The following is a 20158-nucleotide window of genomic DNA, read 5'->3' as shown; positions in this document are numbered from 1 at the left end:
GTAATTATTTGCGCAAGGTCAGCAACTTTGTTTTTGGTTTTTATTTTTATCTACATTTTATTTTATCTTTATTTTCATTTTATTCTTTCATTTTTTATTCTTTCATTTTTCATTTTCTATTTTTATTTTTATTCTTTTATTATTTTTCTATTTTTCTTATTTACCATTTTTGTTTTTTATTATTTTCTGTTTTTGCCCTCTACATATTTCATTTTCTTTCCATGGTTCATTGTTTTCCATATGCCTGCTTATATATTAGCTATTCTTATTTTTTTGCAATATTATGATGCTGTCCTCATGTCATACAATTATTGCCTCTACGCAATATACACACACTGTCCGGCGCTATCAGATAAACTACAGGGACGCCAACCTGCTGATCACCCTGACAACCATCACAGACATGCGCAGTGTCTATACTAAGACAGCGCGACGTCACTTCCGGTTCAGGGGTTTCACTTCCGGCCGGATGCGGCCACCCGGGCTCCCATATAAATACAGCCACATACCGAGGGGTATAGCATGACGCCATTGCAGCCAGGCGCGGGAGCGCCGCTTTACAGCACTACAGCTACAGGTAACTGTCCCAGGCTCCTCTCAAATGACATTAATATAAGAGCGCTGTTACATAGCAATTTACTGACATTTTACACATCATGCGCAAGACACATAATAATGTGTGGCGTCCTGCATTCTTTTAAGAGCGTTGTTTAAAAATGGCCATTTTGTGCACATCCTGCATAACGCACATAATACACTTCAGTGCGATGCTAGCACTGATTTAGCTATATTTTGTGTGTATATTTATTTCACTATTAATTACACTATTTAGACACTCTGTGGGCAAGTACTCTTACGCCCTATTTGATGGCATTACCATATGCTTAATCGTTTTTACTATTACTATGATCAGTAGGAGCAGAAGGCTTCTCATTACAAGGATGGTATATATATATTTTTTTCCCCATAATGCTGATGCACTATACACCACACACAGACAACCAAATCAGAATAACTACGATTACAACTTTATCTATTTTACTAACTATGATGTTGACAAATTCCTTTCAGCCGTTTTACTTGGGCTATTCTCTTGGGAGTTCTCCTCCTATCTATTCAAAGATCTGAAACCGGATTCAGGTAATCCTTTTCTTTCCCCTTATTCCCCTTATTCTACTTAGTATGGTACTAGTTTACTGGGCCTTTCCTCCTGTTCCGTACATCCATGTTCACCGTGAAAGCAGTATAAATTGTATGTATATATGTGTTTTTATCACTGTATTATATTTGGATAATGTGATGTTCATTTGGTGTTGTATATTCTCTCTTCTGTTTTTTCTGCATTTGTTTTTTGTCTCTGTATATATTTTGATGTATCTTTCTTTATTTGCAGCGATAAACTGATAAAGGCTCGGGCTGAGCCGAAACGTCGTTATATGTATATCGCTTCCATCTAGTGCTCTATATTCTTTTTTGGCTCCCACATGTTTTGTACATAATAAAATGAACACTTGTTGGCATTATATTCCTCTGAGTGTGCGGTGAATCTATATTATTATTCATAAGTCAAATAGTACATAAGAAAGTAACTTGGTAGTATATCTTATCAGAGAAATCTGCTTCTTTTTCCTCCCGGACTGCTCAGTGATTTGTCTGAGAAAACAACGGACAGTACCCGGACCGATGTTATTCAATGGGGCAGTGCAGATGAGCGACATTTTTCACTGACCAAATCTGTGTGAAAACCTCCAGTGTGCAGTAGTTTTGTCTGTAAATCAGATGAGCCTCACCTGTTCAAGTCTATGGGTGAGTAAAAAAAAGTGACATATGGAGCCACAGTATAACATCTGATTCTTACAGATACATTGCAATTCTGTAACACAGAAAACTGAAAGGGTACGTTTCCACTATTCGCATTGCCTGGGCTTTGGACGGATCGGAAACCACGCTCCACCCAAAGCCCCGCCCCCTTCTGTACGCGCAGTGATTCCGGACGTGATCATTGAACACATGCGGTATCACCGCATCGCATACTTAGACCGGATTATTTACCTTGCGGAGACGGAGCTTCTCCGCAAGGTAAACAGACATGCTGCGTTCTAAAAAGACGTGCCGGATGTCCGGCTTCATGGGTGTGTCACCCACATATTAGGACGCATAGTGGAGATAGGATTTCATAAAATCCCCTCCACTATGCAGGAACATCTGGACGCTGCGGATTAAACGCTGCGGCTGTACACAGCGTTCAATCCGCAGCAAATCCGGATGTAATCCGGCCTGCGGAAACATAGCCTTAGTGGTCCTGTAAATGATTAACCCCTTCACAAAGCGGGCAATTTATGTTTTTGCTTTTCCCTCCCTTCTTCCCAGAGCTATACCTTTGTTATTTTTCTGTCCATGTAGATAAATAAGGGCTTGTTTGTTTTTTGTGGGATAACTTGTGCTATTGAATGACACCATTCATTTTACCACATAATATACTGGAAAATTGGAAACAAATTCCGAATAGGGAGAAAGTGTGACAAAAATGCAATTCTGACATTGTTTTTTCTGGATTTGTTTTTACGGTGCACATTTTGTGGTAAAAATGACATTGCATTATCATTCTGCTCATCAGTTTGATTACAGCAGTACTAAACATGTCCATTTTTATATTATTTTAGTGGTGAAAGAAAAATCAGAAGTTTTAAACACTATTTTTTTGCAATTTTTGGGTTGTATCACCATTTTTTGGGATCCGTAACTTTTTATTTCTCGGTCGATGGAGTTGAGGGTTTTTTCTTTGTGAGGCAAAAATATGTTTTTGATGATACCATATTTTGGGATAAATATGACAGTTTGATCTCCTGTTACAGCATTTTTTCTGTTATTGCAGTGACTAAAAAAACTTACGGTAATTTTGGCATACTTAAATTTCTTCATTTGTGATATTTACCCATTAGATTCATTCTTTTTATATTTTGATAGATCTGACTTTTCTGAACTCAGCGACACCAGATATGTGCATTTTTTATTTATTTATTTTTTTTAAATAAGGGAATATGGTTGTAATTTGAACTTTTATGTATTTTTATTTTTTTGGTTTTTTTTTAAACTTTTTTTTACTTTTCACTGATATTATTACTCTCCTTAGGGGATTGAAGCTAATTCATCTGATCACTTGTGCTATACACAGCAATGCCATAACATTGCTGTACTATATATAATAAAAATCACAGTCTCCTTTGAAGCACGACCACAAGCTGGGATTTAAACAAGCTCCATAATGACAAGCAATAGACGCCCGGCTGTCATAGCAATCCATTGTCGACCTGCGATCAAGTCACGAGTGTTGGGAATGAAGTGCCACCCTGCTGGCGCTTGTTAAATGGCGCTGTCAGAGTTTGACAGTGGTATCATAATAATCTTGTACTATAAAAAGCCCTTCAGCCTCATTGAGCTCTATTGTAACCTACGTGTCTTGCAAGGATGATCTTGCAGTCAACCTGACAGCACCTTCCTTACACAGTCACTGTTTCATTTAGTAATATATTTCTTGTCCTGGCATTGTGATACACAATTCGATTACTACAGAACCAGAATTGATTCTCTAACAAGTAGTTTAATAATTTGATAATTAGACACGTATTTATGCAATTTACTATGAAGCTAAAACCTAAAAATATTAACAATATTAATAACACAAAAAGTAATAACATTAAAAATAATAATATTGCACAAATCTACTAGTCTATGTTCTTTGGCATGATGATCCATGTTATCATTACATCTACACAGGGGCAGGCACAGGCAGAATAAGCCCCCAACTCATCACAATGCACAATTCCATCAGAGATGGAAATAGGGCCCCTTACCTCTTGGCCCCTGGGTGGCTGCAAAGGTTGCACCAATGGAATGTCCACCCTTGCGTCTCTGTGTGTAGCCATGTGCACATTGTACATGCTGCAGTTGGGTCCATCTTACCTGTGTACCAGTCAGTAAGGCCGAGGATCCCATAACATTGCTGTTTTGCCCATACTATAAGGGTATGTCCACACATGTCGATTAGATTGCACTTTGGAATTACTAAAGATTTCACACTAAAAAACTGCAGAAAGAATTGACCCGCTGCAGATGGGAAAAAATGTCTTCACATAGAATTTGTCAGCAGTGTTTGGATGAGATTTCAGCCACACACTGCGGATCTCATTCACTTTCCTGCTGCTGTAATCTACTGCAGATTGTCCACAAAATCCACAGCAAATCCACAATGTGGGGACAAGCCTTTATTCACCCGGCTAACCTTTAGGAGGCTTTCCTTTATCATCAGGGTCATCACCTTCCTTGTCTTTTGAGGTTTTGGGTTTTCTTGTTTTACCATCATCATCATCAGGGTCTCTCTGATTTGGTTCTGAAAACACATTTACTTTCATGTAGCAGAATGTCAATTCGTAGTGGAGAATAGTGGTCTAGTTCTGCCACCATGCTGTGTTTTACTCACTGAGCTGGAGAATCACTTTTGTTTTGCAACTGATAGGGCTGTAACAGCTATGACAGGAGTTTGGAAGTAGGAGGCTAGGAAGGGGTTAACTACTGGTTGTACACATCCATCAGAGGGTTAGACAATAGGTCACATGGGGTGGGATTTTTTTTTACGATTGGGTAATTTGTAATGATATCAATAGAGTATGTACATAGAGAACCTGGTGTGGGCGGGGTTAGCTTTCTCAGCTCTGCCGAATGCTTCATCAAAGAACTCAGATTGTGTAACAACTGCTGCACCCTGTACGCTAAGTGATACGTCGCTGGCATCAGGATCTCTTTTCCTGCATCATGCTCTTTTCAGGTATAGTAGCAAAAATTAGGTGATAGATTCCCTTTAAATAGCATTTCTTTTGACATCCTTCATGAGAAAAATACAAAATATCTTTGAAGCATACCTTCAGATTGACTAATAAGTGGCAATGTGCCAATATCACTATTATTGGCAATTATATGACTTGTATCCTTTATTTTCAGTGGTCTCTAATATATTAGTGATGAGTATCTGCTATTTATTTTATTCACTTACACACTTATTTAGCACCATTAATTCCACAGCACTTTACAGACATTATTATCACTGTCCCCATTGGGACTTACAAGCTAGAATCCCTATCAGTATGTCTTTGGAATGTGGGAGGAAACCCAAGAAAACACGGGGAGAACATGCAAACTCCTTGCAGAGGTTGTCCTTTGAACCCAGGACCCCAGCGTTGCAAAGCTATAGTGCTAACTACTGAGCCACTGACCTGCTTGTGAGTTTAGATGTGCATGTGCACCAAGGTATGTATTACATGCAAATGTTGTGGTTTGGTGCTGATTTCACGTTATCCATTGCCAAGAGTGAAATGCACAGAACAAATTTGTAGAAAGAACTGACATGCTGCAGATTTAATAAATTATCCTGGCACAGAACTTTTCAGCAGTGTCTGAATGAGATTTGTGAAATCTCATCCGCTTTGCTGTTACTGTAATCTGCGACAGATTTCCCACCAATCTGGATGAAAATCTTCAGCAAATCTGCAACATGTTACCGATCCAGCTAACCTTTAGGAGGCTTTCCTTTGTCATCAGGATCCTCACCTTCCTTCTCTTTTGGGGTTTTGGGTTTTCTTGTTTTACCATCATCATCATCATCATCGTCAGGGTCCCTTTGATTTGGTCCTGAAAACACATTTACTTTCACACACGTGTCAATTTGTAGTGGAGAATTGTAGTCCAGTTTAGTCACAATGCTGTTTTGTAATGACCGAGCTGGAGAATCACCTTTAGCCGTGGTGACACTTGCGAGAAACTCGCATGAGTCTCGCGTCTCAATACCCAGCACTGCGGCCGCTGCCGTCGTCACTCGGGACCGGAGTGTGCGGCTGCATGTATTTCTATGCAGCTGAGCGCTCGTGCGAGTTTCTCGCAAGTGTGACCCAGGCCTTACCGGGCAACTGAAGATTGTCACTGAATTGCACATTGTCACTAGGTTCTCTGTGTATGGGGGTTGGCTGGTGAAGAAACAGCAGCTCTTTTGCCTCAGTTCCAATCACAGCACAGGAGAGTCCAGAGCAGAGACGCACATGATAATAAGGCAGCTGTTCAGTGTCTCGTGATAGTTTCTGGCCTGCCCTGCACTATATAACATCTATGCTGCATCACTATCTGCCACCAGTCTGACACTTCTGTGTATGTACAGCATTCAGTCAGACAGAGGATCAAATCCTCAATGCTGTATGTAAACTTGTCAGACTGGCAGCAGACCGTGATCCAAGGGTGCTACAGGTGGTGTCACCCAGCAGGACTGGTATCTACCACTATATGGTAGACAATTAGGGTGTGCCACCGTAGTTGCAAACATAGGTACCCCTGGTTAGGGTCCCTCTCAGATGTCTACCCCACCTTCAACTGAATCGCTAGCTACACCTGACTTGTGTGCGTGTGTGTATATATTGTAGAGATTCATACTCTTAGGCATTGGGAAGCGTTCACACAGGAAATGTGGTTTGGTCCAAACATGCAGTTTTATTGCTTTCATAAAACTTCAAATGGTTCAAAACCAAAACAAAATAAAATCCTAGGGAGAAAGTAGCACAAATAGGGTCTTATCTGACACACAATTAAAGTTTTTAAACAGATTCTACTAACCTGATTTATGCTTGAAAAAGCATTTGTACAGCTGCTGCGCATCCACAGGTCATAAAACCAAACAGCATGAAGATAAGGATAATGTGACAATATCTCCAGAGCTGCTGCTGTATACAGAAGACCAGGTGGTAATTTCTTGAGGAAGAAGTGCTTGAATCTTTGAAACACATTGAATAAAAACCACTTGAATGAGTTGCTGAGATTCAACGTCTTCTGTACACAGCAGCGTCTTCTGTACACAGCAGCACGGGAGATATTTGTGGCACCCCAGGAGTCCGGTTGCCACAGTGGAATTGCTTCCCTCGCAGGGGGTGATGTCATGCCTTGAGGCAAAGAGGGTTTCCTTAATCAGGTAACACTAACATCCAACACTTTTCCTGACTTCAGACCGGGGGGGAGCTCAAAACTTGGTTTCAGGGAAGCTTTCCTATAAGGCCCCGTCACACATAGCAACTCACGAGCGATCCCGACAACGATATCAACATGTCAGGATCGCTGGTGAGTCGCTACATGATCGCTGGTGAGCTGTCAAACAGACAGCTTCACCAGCGATTAGCACCAGCGACGCCGAGCGCGCGGCGTCGCTGTGTAGCTTAGTTACCAGCACGCTGAGCAGGGAGCTGGTAACTAAGGTACACATCGGGTTTCTAAGGGGCGTGCGTCACTTAGAAACCCGATGTGTACCTTGGTTACCAGCTCCCTGCATCAGTGCACTGGTAACTAAGGTACACATCGGGTTTCTAGGCACAGCACGCCCCCTTAGAAACCCGATTTATACCTTAGTTACCAGCTCCTGCTCGCTGGTTGCTGGTCTCCCGCCTGTCACACGCAGCGATGCGTGCTGACCAGCGGGAGACCAGCGACCCCAAAAAACTCCAGGGCTTTCCATCAGCGATACCGGCAGGGGGGCCAGTCGCTGATCGCTGTCACACACAGCGATCTCGTGATCTGTTGCATCACAAAACTAGTGACCGCTATGTGTGACTGAGCCCTAAGTTCTGGACTGGAGGAGGGGTTAGTCAGTCTGTAGCAGCAGTCTGCAGCAGAGAGACTGCAAGAGACAGTCTGAGGGAGATAGAGATGAGAGAGGAAGTCAAGGAAAAACCTGAGGAGTGGAGCTGTAGGTAAGCTCACTTCAGGGACAAGTGCTAGAGACTGGACACCAGAGTCTGTAATTGTCCAGGTACTGAAGTCCCAGCAGTTAAATCCGGAGGGCAGGGGACTGCAAGTCTCCTGGCCCATCACAACACCTGAAGGCACAGCAGCGAATGAGAGCCCGGAGCCACCACAAAGGAGTGACACCTGTAATAGGCTCAAGCTACCTGCCATACAGGCAAGGACTAAAGAACAAGAAGGAGCAGAGGACTGAGCACAGCTTTAGGCAGCAAGGACCTCAGAATACAGTGCAATAGGGAGGCCTACTCTGAACCCACCTGGTTAGGTGGATCCCAAATTGCTGACAGGCTTCCCGGATCTCCATTACCATCTGTAATCCGTGTCCTGGACTGCACCACAAACCGTGAGTAAAAGTGTGAAGACTGCACCCTGCTGTGTCCTCAGAGTTATTTACTGCACCCTTCACTCTGCACTACAACCATCTCCACTATCTTTCACATCATAAGTGCCCTGGGACTTAGCTCTGCCTGTGGAGAGCTGTACTAATTCTGCTGCATCACCATCAGCCCCAGTGGTCTCTTTAAGCAGCGTTGGCTATCCCTTGCCGAATACCACAGGTGGTGTCACAAACTATATCTTATGAACTTTATTCCCCTTTTATCATTTTCATTGGACGCCCAGGGCCAAGGATCGGGTCACTTCTGCCGTGACATATCCCCTTAAGAACCGGCCTGGTACCAAGCATCCCCACGGCCTGGCGAGCGCTCCATATTCACAAATTTCCTTATCTACAGAACCAAAACAGCCTCTTCTGGGCACTAAGGTATAACAGAAAATAAGCAGGTCATTCAGCAGGCACATATGTCAGTGCGGGTTCACCCGAACAGATTGCAGTTCTTTCTCCTGGAGCAAAGTTAATAAACAAGAGGAACATTACCAAGTTGCCACACAAGAAACGTATCATGATAGGTAAAAACAGTGAGCTGTATCAAGACCTTTGCAATCTTAAGGTTGCAAATCATAATGATGGCATTTGTTACAGAAGAATTTCTACTGAATCTTCCAGTGAACACTGTTGGGGCCATAATCCAGAAGTGGAAAGAACATAATTTCACCATAAACCAGCTACAACTAGGTGCTACCCTCAAGGTTTCAGACAGAGGAATGAGAAGAATTTTCAGAAGAGTTGTCCATGAACCAAGAACCACATGTGCAGAGCTACAGAAAGTCCTGGAATCAGCAGATACAATTGTTTGAAATCTAATGCACTCATCCTCTATGGCCTGTATGCACGATCAGAACACAAGATGACATTGCTGAACAAAAAGCATGTTCTTGCGCAATTAAACTTTGCTCAACTATATTTAGACCAGCCTGTGAAATATTGGGAGAATATGGTCTGGTCAGATGAGACCAAACTCTTTGGATGTGATAATACACACCATGTAAGGAGGCCAAAAGGCACTGCATATCACCCCCAAAACATCATACCAACAGTGAAGTTTGGAGGTTGCAACATCATGGTGTGGGGCTGTTTTCAGCAAACAGCACTTCCAATATTCATATAGCTGAAGGAAGGATGAATTAACAAATGTAAGGAGACATTCTTGATAAAAAAAATCTGCTGCAATCTACCAGGATGTTGAACATGAAACAAGGGTGGACAAGCTTGAGAAAAGTTCACACTGTGGCGAAGCATCTCCACATGGGCTAATTAGAGGCAGTAATGTTGTACTTTATCCTGCTGGTGTGCTGCCAACACTTGTTTACCAGATATATATACATATATATGTGTATCTGTGTGTGTACTGTAGGTACATTTTGTTATGAATTGCTGCTAATTTCACATTATCCACAGTTAAGGGTAAAATGCACAAAACACATTTGTAGAAAGAACTGACATGCTGCAGATTTGATAAATTACCCATGCACATAATTTATCAGCAGTGTGTAGATGAGTTTTGGGGAAATCTCATTCACTCTGTTGTTACTGAATCGGCTGCAGATTTTCCACAAATGTGGATGGCAAATCTGCAGCAAATCTGCAACATGTGAACAACCAGCTAACCTTTAGGAGACTTTCCTACACCATCAGGATCATCACCTTCCCTTTCCTTTGGGGTTTTCAGTTTTCTTGTTTTATCATCACCATCATCAGTGTCTCTTTGATTTGGTTCTGAAAACACATTTACTTTTATATATGTAGAATAGATGCACAAATTAATTTGTAGTTTGTAAAAGTAGTCTAGTTTAGTCACTGCTGCTTTTGTATCAACTGAGCGGGATGTCAGTTTAATGTTGTACAACTTTAGCTTCTCACTGAACTGCACGATGTGTCTAACCATAAACTGAAGAACAACTCTAGGTCAACTTCACTTATCTGACATTCAGGGTCCAAGTACAGAATGGCAGTGAATTCAGGTCAGGAGACCCACAGCCCGTCTGTACATCACAGAACGTACTTAGGCCATGAATATGGGGACTAAGTTGTAAAAATGGGGTGAAAAACTGCATGTAAAAACAATAGAATGAGCAAAAAAAAGTACAGATAATTGATATTGACACATCTGACTCGATCCAGTCTATAAAGCTGTAATATTCTATAACCCTTAGACAATGTTCCTACAATGAGTTTTTTGTGAGTTCTTGATGCTGATGCTTTTTAAAGCATTTCTGTATCTTTTAGGTAAACTACAGTAAGTTATTTGTGTTTTTTCTTTGCTTTTTGGATTGCTTTTTAATCGCAATTACTATGAAACTGGATGCCTGCGTAGGGGAAGACAACTCACTGAGGGTAGAGTGAGCTGTCAATCATCAACCAGACGTTGGCGTTGAGTAGAGGCTGGCAGTGGATAGCAAAGTACAGCACAACTGGTGAAAGAAGTGCTCGCTCTGATGCTCTTGAAAAAAAACCTTCAAAAATAGTTTTCTCAAAAATGACCCAATGAAACTCTACTAGAAAGGTAAGACTATAATAAAAGCTAAAGAGGCTTTGAGCTCATAGCTTCAGTCAGTGCTTGAATATCTTGCTGACACATCCTCTTTATTTAGAATATAGTATAGACAGGAAAGAACTACATGAAAATCACACCTGAAACTTCATAAAAAGGGGAGAAAGTAGCTTAATCTTTGCATTGTGTGTCTGTGTGTGCACCTCACTAATCATGGAGAACAGAAAGAGGAGAAAAGAACTGTCTGAGGACTTAAGAACCAAAATTGATGAACAGTATCAACAATCTCAAGGTTACAAGTCCACCTACAGAGATCTTGATGTTCACTTGTCCACGATGCGCAACACACTGTACAAATTTACAACCTAAAGCACTGGTGTTAATTTCTCTGGATGTGGATGGCAGAGAAAATTTGAAAAAAGATTACAATGCAGGATAGTCCAGATGGATGAAACGCTATGGCAGGAGACCCAGGAGGACCCCACAAAATTTTTGTGAGTAAGCTAAAATCCTTCTGGGAAGCATAACTATGAAAATAAGTTCCTCCCCCTCTGATATTAGGAATCATGGTCCCACAAAATCCAGATTAACAAGGAATGTGAGGTGAGATCTTTCCTTTTTCATTTATCATTTACACCGGAGAAATAGATACAATTGGTTCTGTTTTTTGCTCATTGGTTTTTCTCATGGGTATAAGACTATGAATTGATTTGTGGAGACACCGTGATATTCATTTGGATCATCACCTCACCTCATAAAAGGATGAAATATGATTTCTCAAAAACAACACATCTGGTATGAGACACACAGGGACCACTGCTGTCTATAACCTTTATACCCGTATTAATAGCTCTGGTCACAAATTCCCTTTAAATGCACCTTTTCAATCGCTTGTTTTCCCTTTGTCTCTGCCCCTTCTCCCTCTACTTTGACAGCTCTGGCTTTTATAGAGTCAAAGAAGGGCAGAGATAGATGCAAACAAGCAGGTGTGAAGGCGCACTGAGCGCCTATACTTGGTTTGAGCAGTCATTCTGTGCTGACAGAGACCCTATAAGGCTTTATTCACATGTCAGTATTTGGTCAGTATTTTACACGAGTATTTGTAGGCCAGAAACAGCAGTGGAACCTACAGATAAAATCTATAATTGAAACATGTTCTGCCTTTTCTAGTAACTCCTAGTTTTGGCATGCAAATATTGATGAAACACTGAACAAAAAATACTTACGTATAAATAAGGCTTAGGCCACGTTCACATGTTCAGTGTTTGGTGAGTATTTACATCAGTATCTGTAAGCCAAAACCAGGAGTGGGGAATAAATGCAGATGTGGTGACGTGTTTCTATTACACTTTTCCTTTGACTGCTCTACTCTTGATTTTGAATTACAAATACTGATGTAAAATACTGAACTTGTGAATGTGGCTTTAAAGGAAAATCTGCTCTTCACAAATCTGTTTTGCCAAGACTGGTGAAAATAATTCCAGTCTTGATGAGGGGATCTCTTGGAGTCATATGCTACTGATGCCTCTGAATCAATCAGAAGCTTCTAACAAGTGACTTGCACCTCTATGCGCCTGACCACAAATCATACTCTAGTCTGGGACTAGAGTAAGCATAAGGTCTCACACAGCTCATAATGAATTAGAAAATCTGTGGTGGCAGCTCCCATCCCACCTCAGCTTTGCCCATTTTGTGCTGTGCAAAAATGGAGTGAAACAGCTGAAGTCACAACATTTTTTGCAACCTTCAGTTGTGCAAAAAGTTTGTGAATAATCAAAATATTTAACATTTAACACCAGATTTCTGGCTAAAACACTTTGATGTATCAGAGCCTAGTGTTTTTTTAACTTTATTTGGCATATTTCACAAAATGTTTTGCTAGGCTTTAAATGCACATTTTATTGTTGCTCATAATTGGTGTTTCAGTGACCTGCTATAACAATAAAATCTGCAGCGCGGTAAACCGCGCGCCGACATTTTGGCTCATCTTTCATCGTTTTTAAGAAATCTCAATATGGAAGAGGCCAGGAGCCATTTGGTGAGCTGCATTTCTTGCTATATGTTCACAGACTTACCAGTGGAAAAGCCAAACTTCACATGCCACAAATGCAAGCTTGTGTCCCTGTTGGAGGAAAAGTTGGAAAATCTCGAAGAGAGGTTAGCTACGTTGAAGATCATTAAGGAAGGGGAAGAGTTCTTAGACAGAGCAGAATTATCTCTTCATGTTACAGAAAGAGAAGAAATTCGAAGTGCACCTGAAGAAACAGAGGAATGGAGACATGTGACCCAGAGAAGCAGGAGGATCAGGAGGCAGTCAGCACCCATACTGCTCAGGAACCAGTACCAGGCTCTCACGCAGGAAAACGATAAAGAAATACATCAGGATAAGACATTGCCCACAAACAGCAACCTTGTACGCCTTCAGAGTCCTCCTGGATGGAGAAAGAAAAATGTTGTGAAGAAGAAACGGAGAGTGGTGGTCATGGGGGATTCCCTGTTGAGAGGAACAGAGGCTGCTATCTGCAGACCGGATATAACTTCAAGAGAAATGTGCTGTCTTCCAGGTGTAAAAATTAAAGATGTGTCTGACAAGATATCAGGACTCTTCAGACCTACAGATGACTACCCATTCCTGCTACTACATGTGGGGACAAATGACACCGCAAGAAACGACCTGGAAACCATCTGCAGAGACTTTGAAGACTTAGGCAAGAAAGTGAAAGAACTGTGAGCGCAGGTGGTCTTCTCTTCCATCCTCCCAGTGGATGGCCATGGAACAAGGAGGTGGAATAAGATTCTGCAGGTGAACAACTGGCTACGTCGATGGTGCCGCCAGCAACGATTTGGATTCATGGATCACGGAGTGAATTACCTTTACGATGGACTACTTGCTAGAGATGGGGTGCACCTTACGAAGACTGGAAAATATGTATTTGGAAGTCGTCTTGCTACACTTGTAAGGAGAGCTTTAAACTAGAACAACGTGGGAAGGGAAGCAAAAGACCAGAAAAAGCCATACACCTGACAAATGCTATTGAGAACTCTGCTATTAGAAGTGGAAAGGAAGAACAAAGACAAAAGAATCTAATTAATAAAAAAATTGGAGAAAGAGAAACCAATCACAAACTAAAATGTTTCTATACTAATGCACAAAGCATGGGCAACAAACAAGGAGAATTGGAACTACTAAGACAGGAAAAGAAATATGATGTCATTGGAATCACTGAAACTTGGTGGGACGATACACATGATTGGAATACAAGACTAGAAGGATACAACTTATTTGCAAGAAACAGACTTGATAAACGAGGAGGAGGTGTCGCATTGTATGTTAGAAACGCGTATATCTGCACAGAGATTGAAGCTTCAGAGACTGGGAGTTCTGTGGAAACTGTTTGGGTAAGAATACAAGGACAGAACAATGGAAAGGACACCATTGTAGGCATTTACTACAGGCCGCCTGTGCAAGCTGAAGATATGGATGAACTCTTTATGCATCAAATGGCCAAGTTCTCCAAAAAATATGACATAGTTGTCATGGGAGATTTCATCTATCCAGACATTTGTTGGGAATCTCTCTCAGGCAAAACTAACAGGTCAAGGAAATTCTTGTCCTCTCTTGCTGACAACTTTATCTTCCAAAAGGTAGGGGAGAAAACAAGGGGAACTGCTACCTTGGATCTAATCCTTATAAACAGGGAGGAAATGGTTGAGGAGGTAAAAGTGGCTGGGACCCTAGGAGGTAGCGACCATGCTATTTTAGAATTTTGGATAACTAGAGGAGGAAGACCTGTGAAGACTCAGACGTCAAGGTTAGATTTAAGAAAGGCAGATTTTAAGGGATTCAGAAAGAGAATTGGAGGGATCCAATGGCTGGATATCCTTAAAGACAAAAATGTCCAGGAAGGATGGGTAATCTTGAAAAATGAAATTCTCAAAGCACAATTGTTAACAATTCCGAAAAGAGGGAAGAATAGGAAGCATTTAAGGAAACCAGGATGGATGAACACAGAACTTAAGCACATGCTAAAAAGGAAGAAAAAAATGTTTATAAAATGGAAAGAGGGAGGCATATCTAAAGAAGAATATAATGCTGTCTGCAGAACCTGCAGGGCACAAATCTGATTATCTAAAGTTGAAAATGAATTGAGGCTTGCAAGAGATGTCAAAAGCAATAATAAAGGATTTTGGGGATATGTCAAAAGTAAAAGAAAAGTCAAAGATGCTATAGGATTTTTACAGGATGAAAATGATGAAATGGTAAGACAGGATGTTGAGAAGGCCGAACTTTTAAATTCCTATTTTGCATCTGTTTTCTCTCAGAAAGGAAACGTAACATCAACTGTTCTTCACTGTCCTATTAAGGGTATAGAAGAATCCAGGATATCTATAAACAGAAAGATAGTGAGGAAACACTTAGCTAACCTAAATGAATTCAAGTCTCCAGGTCCAGATGAATTACACCCCAGAGTACTGAAGGAGATAGCAGAAGAAATTTTTGAACCCCTCTCCATAATCTTTGAAAATTCTTGGAGAACAGGAGAAGTCCCAGAAGACTGGAGAAGAGCAAATATTGTTCCTATCTTCAAAAAGGGGAAGAAGGTGGACCCAGGCAACTATAGGCCGGTGAGTCTGACTTCTATACCAGGAAAGATCTTTGAACAAATTATTAAACAACATGTATGTCAGTACCTGGATAAGAATGAAGTGATTAAACAGAGTCAGCTTGGGTTTGTAACTAATAAGTCATGTCAGACTAACTTAATTTCCTTCTATGATGGAATCACTGATTGGGTGGATCAAGGAAATGCTGTAGATATAGTATATCTTGACTTCAGCAAAGCATTTGACAAAGTATCTCATACAATCCTTATTGAAAAAATGACTAAGCATGGAATGGACAAGGCAACTGTTAGGTGGATTCATAACTGGCTTAGTGATCGGACCCAAAGAGTGGTCGTAAATGGCTGCACATCCAGTTGGAAGAATGTCTCAAGTGGGGTACCACAGGTCTCTGTCCTGGGCCCTGTATTGTTCAACATCTTTATCAATGATTTAGATGAAGGAATTGTGGGTAAACTGATTAAATTTGCTGATGACACAAAGCTAGGAGGGATAGCTAATACTAGAGAAGAGAGAGAGAGGATTCAAAAAGATATAAATAAACTGGAGAAGTGGGCATCAACTAACAGAATGGTTTTTAACAGGGAAAAATGCAAAGTACTACATCTGGGCAATAAAAATGAAAAAAGCATATACAGAATGGGAGGAATAGGGCTAAGCAACAGCACATGTGAAAAAGACTTGGGTATACTAATAGATCACAGACTGAATATGAGTCAACAGTGTGATGCAGCAGCAAAAAAGGCAAATGCAATTCTAGGATGTATTAACAGAAGCATACAGTCTAGATCATGTGAAGTCATTATTTCCCTCTACTCCTCTTTGGTCAGACCTCATCTGGAATATTGTGTCCAGTTTTGGGCACCACATTTTAAAAAAGACATCAACAAACTGGAGCAAGTTCAGAAAAGAGCGACCAGAATGGTGACCGGTCTGCATACCCTGTCTTATGAGGAAAGGTTGCAGGATTTGGGATTGTTTAGTTTGCAAAAGAGAAGACTGAGAGGAGACTTAATAGCTGTCTACAAATATCTAAAGGGCTGTCACATTGTAGAAGGATCAACTTTATTCTCATTTGCACAAGGAAAGACTAGAAGCAATGGGATGAAACTGAATGGGAGGAGACACAGATTAGATATTAGAAAAAACTTTTTGACAGTTAGAGTGATCAATGAGTGGAACAAGCTGCCACGAGAAGTGGTGAGTTCTCCTTCAATGGAAGTCTTCAAACAGAGGCTGGACAGACATCTGACTGGGATGATTTAGCGAATCCTGCTTTGAGCAGGGGGTTGGACCAGATGGCCCAGGAGGTCCCTTCCAACTCTACGATTCTATGATTCTATGATTTACCACTCCAACATCGGAAAGATTCATCAACATTTTTATGCCAGTTCCTGGAGAAAAACACTTAGAAAATTCATGCTATTTTGTTCAATGTGAAGTTGTGCAAAATGTTGAAACTTTTGACATATTCATTTAAGACCTAGCCAGGTCGATCAAAGTGGGGGAAGGGTGGTTGGTTTTAGGGTGGTGAAAACACCCCCTCATTTGATTCATGTTCAATTTGTGGTGTACCTTATGCCAAAAATCTTACTCTAGTCTAACGCCAATCGCACTTGTTTCAATAAAACAATCAACTTCTTACTCTTACTCCACCACACACCTTCATTGAGACTGACATGTGTAAAGCAAGACTTAATAATTCAGGACCCAAGTGTTTTGGGAGGATTGAGGGCTTCTCATTCAGAGAGATTTTGCCAAACATCTCCATTGTGGTCTTATCTCACAAGATCAAAAGGATTGGCAGTTCAAAATCCGATATACAGGATCTTTATCTCCCCTGACATTTTCTGTTGGGGAAAAGTCGGTGCCACTATACACATGTCAAACAGACAGCTTCACCAGGGATCAGCACCAGCGACGCGGAGCGTGCAACGTCCCTGTGTAGCTTAGTTACCAGCGCGCTGATGTAGGGAGTTGGTAACTAAGGTACACATCGGGTTTCTAAGGGGCGTGCGTCACTTAGAAACCCGATGTGTACCTTGGTTACCAGCTCCCTGCATCAGTGCGCTGGTAACTAAGGTACACATCAGGTTTCTAGGCACAGCACGCCCCCTTAGAAACCCGATTTATACCTTAGTTACCAGCTCCTGCTCGATGGTCTCCCGCCTGTCACACGCAGTGATGCGTGCTGACCAGCGGGAGACCAGCGACCCCAAAATGTCCAGGGCTTTCCATCAGCGATACCGGCAGGGGGGCCAGTCGCTGATTGCTGTCACACACAGCGATCTCGCTGGTGAGATCTCTATTGCGTCACAAAACTAGTGAGTCAGCAGCGATCTCGCTAGCGAGATCGCTATGTGTGACTGGGCCTTAAGTTCTGGACTGGAGGAGGGGTTAGTCAGTCTGTAGCAGCAGTCTGCAGCAGAGAGACTGCAAGAGACAGTCTGAGGGAGATAGAGATGAGAGAGGAAGTCAAGAAAAAACCTGAGGAGTGGAGCTGTAGGTAAGCTCACTTCAGGGACAAGTGCTAGAGACTGGACACCAGAGTCCGTGGTTGTGCGGGTACTGAAGTCCCAGCAGTTAAATCCGGAGGGCAGGGGACTGCAAGTCTCCTGGCCCATCACAACACCTGAAGGCACAGCAGCGAATGAGAGCCCGGAACCACCACAAAGGAGTGACACCTGTAATAGGCTCAAGCTACCTGCCATACAGGCAAGGACTAAAGAACAAGAAGGAGCAGAGGACTGAGCACAGCTTTAGGCAGCAAGGACCTCAGAATACAGTGCAATAGGGAGTCCTACTCTGAACCCACCTGGTTAGGTGGATCCCAAATTCCTGACAGGCTTCCCGGATCTCCATTACCATCTGTAATCCGTGTCCTGGACTGCACCACAAACCGTGAGTAAAAGTGTGAAGACTGCACCCTGCTGTGTCCTCAGAGTTATTTACTGCACCCTTCACTCTGCACTACAACCATCTCCACTATCTTTCACATCATAAGTGCCCTGGGACTTAGCTCTGCCTGTGGAGAGCTGTACTAATTCTGCTGCATCACCATCAGCCCCAGTGGTCTCTTTAAGCAGCGTTGGCTATCCCTTGCCGAATACCACAGGTGGTGTCACGAACTATATCTTATGAACTTTATTACCCTTTTATCATCATTTTCATTGGACGCCCAGGGCCATGGATCGGGTCACTTCTGCCGTGACATATCCCCTTAAGAACCGGCCTGGTACCAAGCATCCCCACGGCCTGGCGAGCGCTCCATATTCACAAATTTCCTTATCTACAGAACCAAAACAGCCTCTTCTGGGCACTAAGGTATAACAGAAAATAAGCAGGTCATTCAGCAGGCACATATATGTCAGTGCGCATTCACCCGAACAGATTGCAGTTCTTTCTCCTGGAGCAAAGTTAATAAACAAGAGGAACATTACCAAGTTGCCACACAAGAAATGTATCATGATAGGTAAAATCAGTGAGCTGTATCAAGACCTTTGCAATCTTAAGGTTGCAAATCATAATGATGGCAATTGTTACTGAAGAATTTCTACTGAATCTTCCAGTGAACACTGTTGGGGCCATAATCCAGAAGTGAAAAGAACATAATTTCACCATAAACCAGCTACAACTAGGTGCTACCCTCAAGATTTCAGACAGAGGAGTGAGAAGAATTTTCAGAAGAGTTGTCCATGAACCAAGAACCACATGTGCAGAGCTACAGAAAGTCCTGGAATCAGCAGATACAATTGTTTGAAATCTAATGCACTCATCCTCTGTGGCCTGTATGCACGGTCAGAACACAAGACGACATTGCTGAACAAAAAGCATGTTCATGCGCAATTAAACTTTGCTCAACCATATTTAGACCAGCCTGTGAAATATTGGGAGAATATGGTCTGGTCAGATGAGACCAAACTCTTTGGATGTGATAATACACACCATGTAAGGAGGCCAAAAGGCACTGCATATCACCCCCAAAACATCATACCAACAGTGAAGTTTTGAGGTTGCAACATCATGGTGTGGGGCTGTTTTCAGCATACAGCACTTCCAATATTCATATAGCTGAAGGAAGGATGAATTAACAAATGTAAGGAGACATTCTTGATAAAAAAAAATCTGCTGCAATCTACCAGGATGTTGAACATGAAACAAGGGTGGACAAGCTTGAGAAAAGTTCACACTGTGGCGAAGCATCTCCACATGGGCTAATTAGAGGCAGTAATGTTGTACTTTATCCCGCTGGTGTGCTGCCAACACTTGTTTACCAGATATATATACATATATATATGTGTATCTGTGTGTGTACTGTAGGTACATTTTGTTATGAATTGCTGCTAATTTCACATTATCCACAGTTAAGGGTAAAATGCACAAAACACATTTGTAGAAAGAACTGACATGCTGCAGATTTGATAAATTACCCATGCACATAATTTATCAGCAGTGTGTAGATGAGTTTTGGGGAAATCTCATTCACTCTGTTGTTACTAAATCGGCTGCAGATTTTCCACAAATGTGTATGGCAAATCTGCAGCAAATCTGCAACATGTGAACAACCAGCTAACCTTTAGGAGACTTTCCTACACCATCAGGATCATCACCTTCCCTTTCCTTTGGGGTTTTCAGTTTTCTTGTTTTATCATCACCATCATCAGTGTCTCTTTGATTTGGTTCTGAAAACACATTTACTTTTATATATGTAGAATAGATGCACAAATTAATTTGTAGTTTGTAAAAGTAGTCTAGTTTAGTCACTGCTGCTTTTGTATCAACTGAGCGGGATGTCAGTTTAATGTTGTACAACT

The 20158-nt window shown here is 41.7% G+C and overlaps 1 protein-coding gene across 1 annotated transcript in view; it reads right to left on the bottom strand.

Annotated features, from left to right (window-relative positions):
* The window catches only part of PRG4 (proteoglycan 4), a 208474-nt gene that overhangs the window by 69809 nt on the left and 118507 nt on the right, over nucleotides 1-20158 (bottom strand). Inside the window, exons 13-14 of the mRNA XM_073582914.1 lie at nucleotides 5569-5685; nucleotides 4283-4390 (exon numbers count right to left, since the gene is read on the bottom strand). Coding sequence (XP_073439015.1) covers nucleotides 4283-4390; nucleotides 5569-5685 — 225 coding nt within the window. The remainder of the gene's footprint in view (nucleotides 1-4282; nucleotides 4391-5568; nucleotides 5686-20158) is intronic.

This window comes from Dendrobates tinctorius, unplaced genomic scaffold (assembly GCF_039654945.1).
Source record: "Dendrobates tinctorius isolate UK_male_01 unplaced genomic scaffold, ASM3965494v1 ptg000074l, whole genome shotgun sequence".
Classification (NCBI taxonomy): Eukaryota; Metazoa; Chordata; class Amphibia; order Anura; family Dendrobatidae; genus Dendrobates; species Dendrobates tinctorius.
Note: the sequence above shows the minus strand (reverse complement) of the source record. Positions and strands in the feature narration are given on the sequence as shown.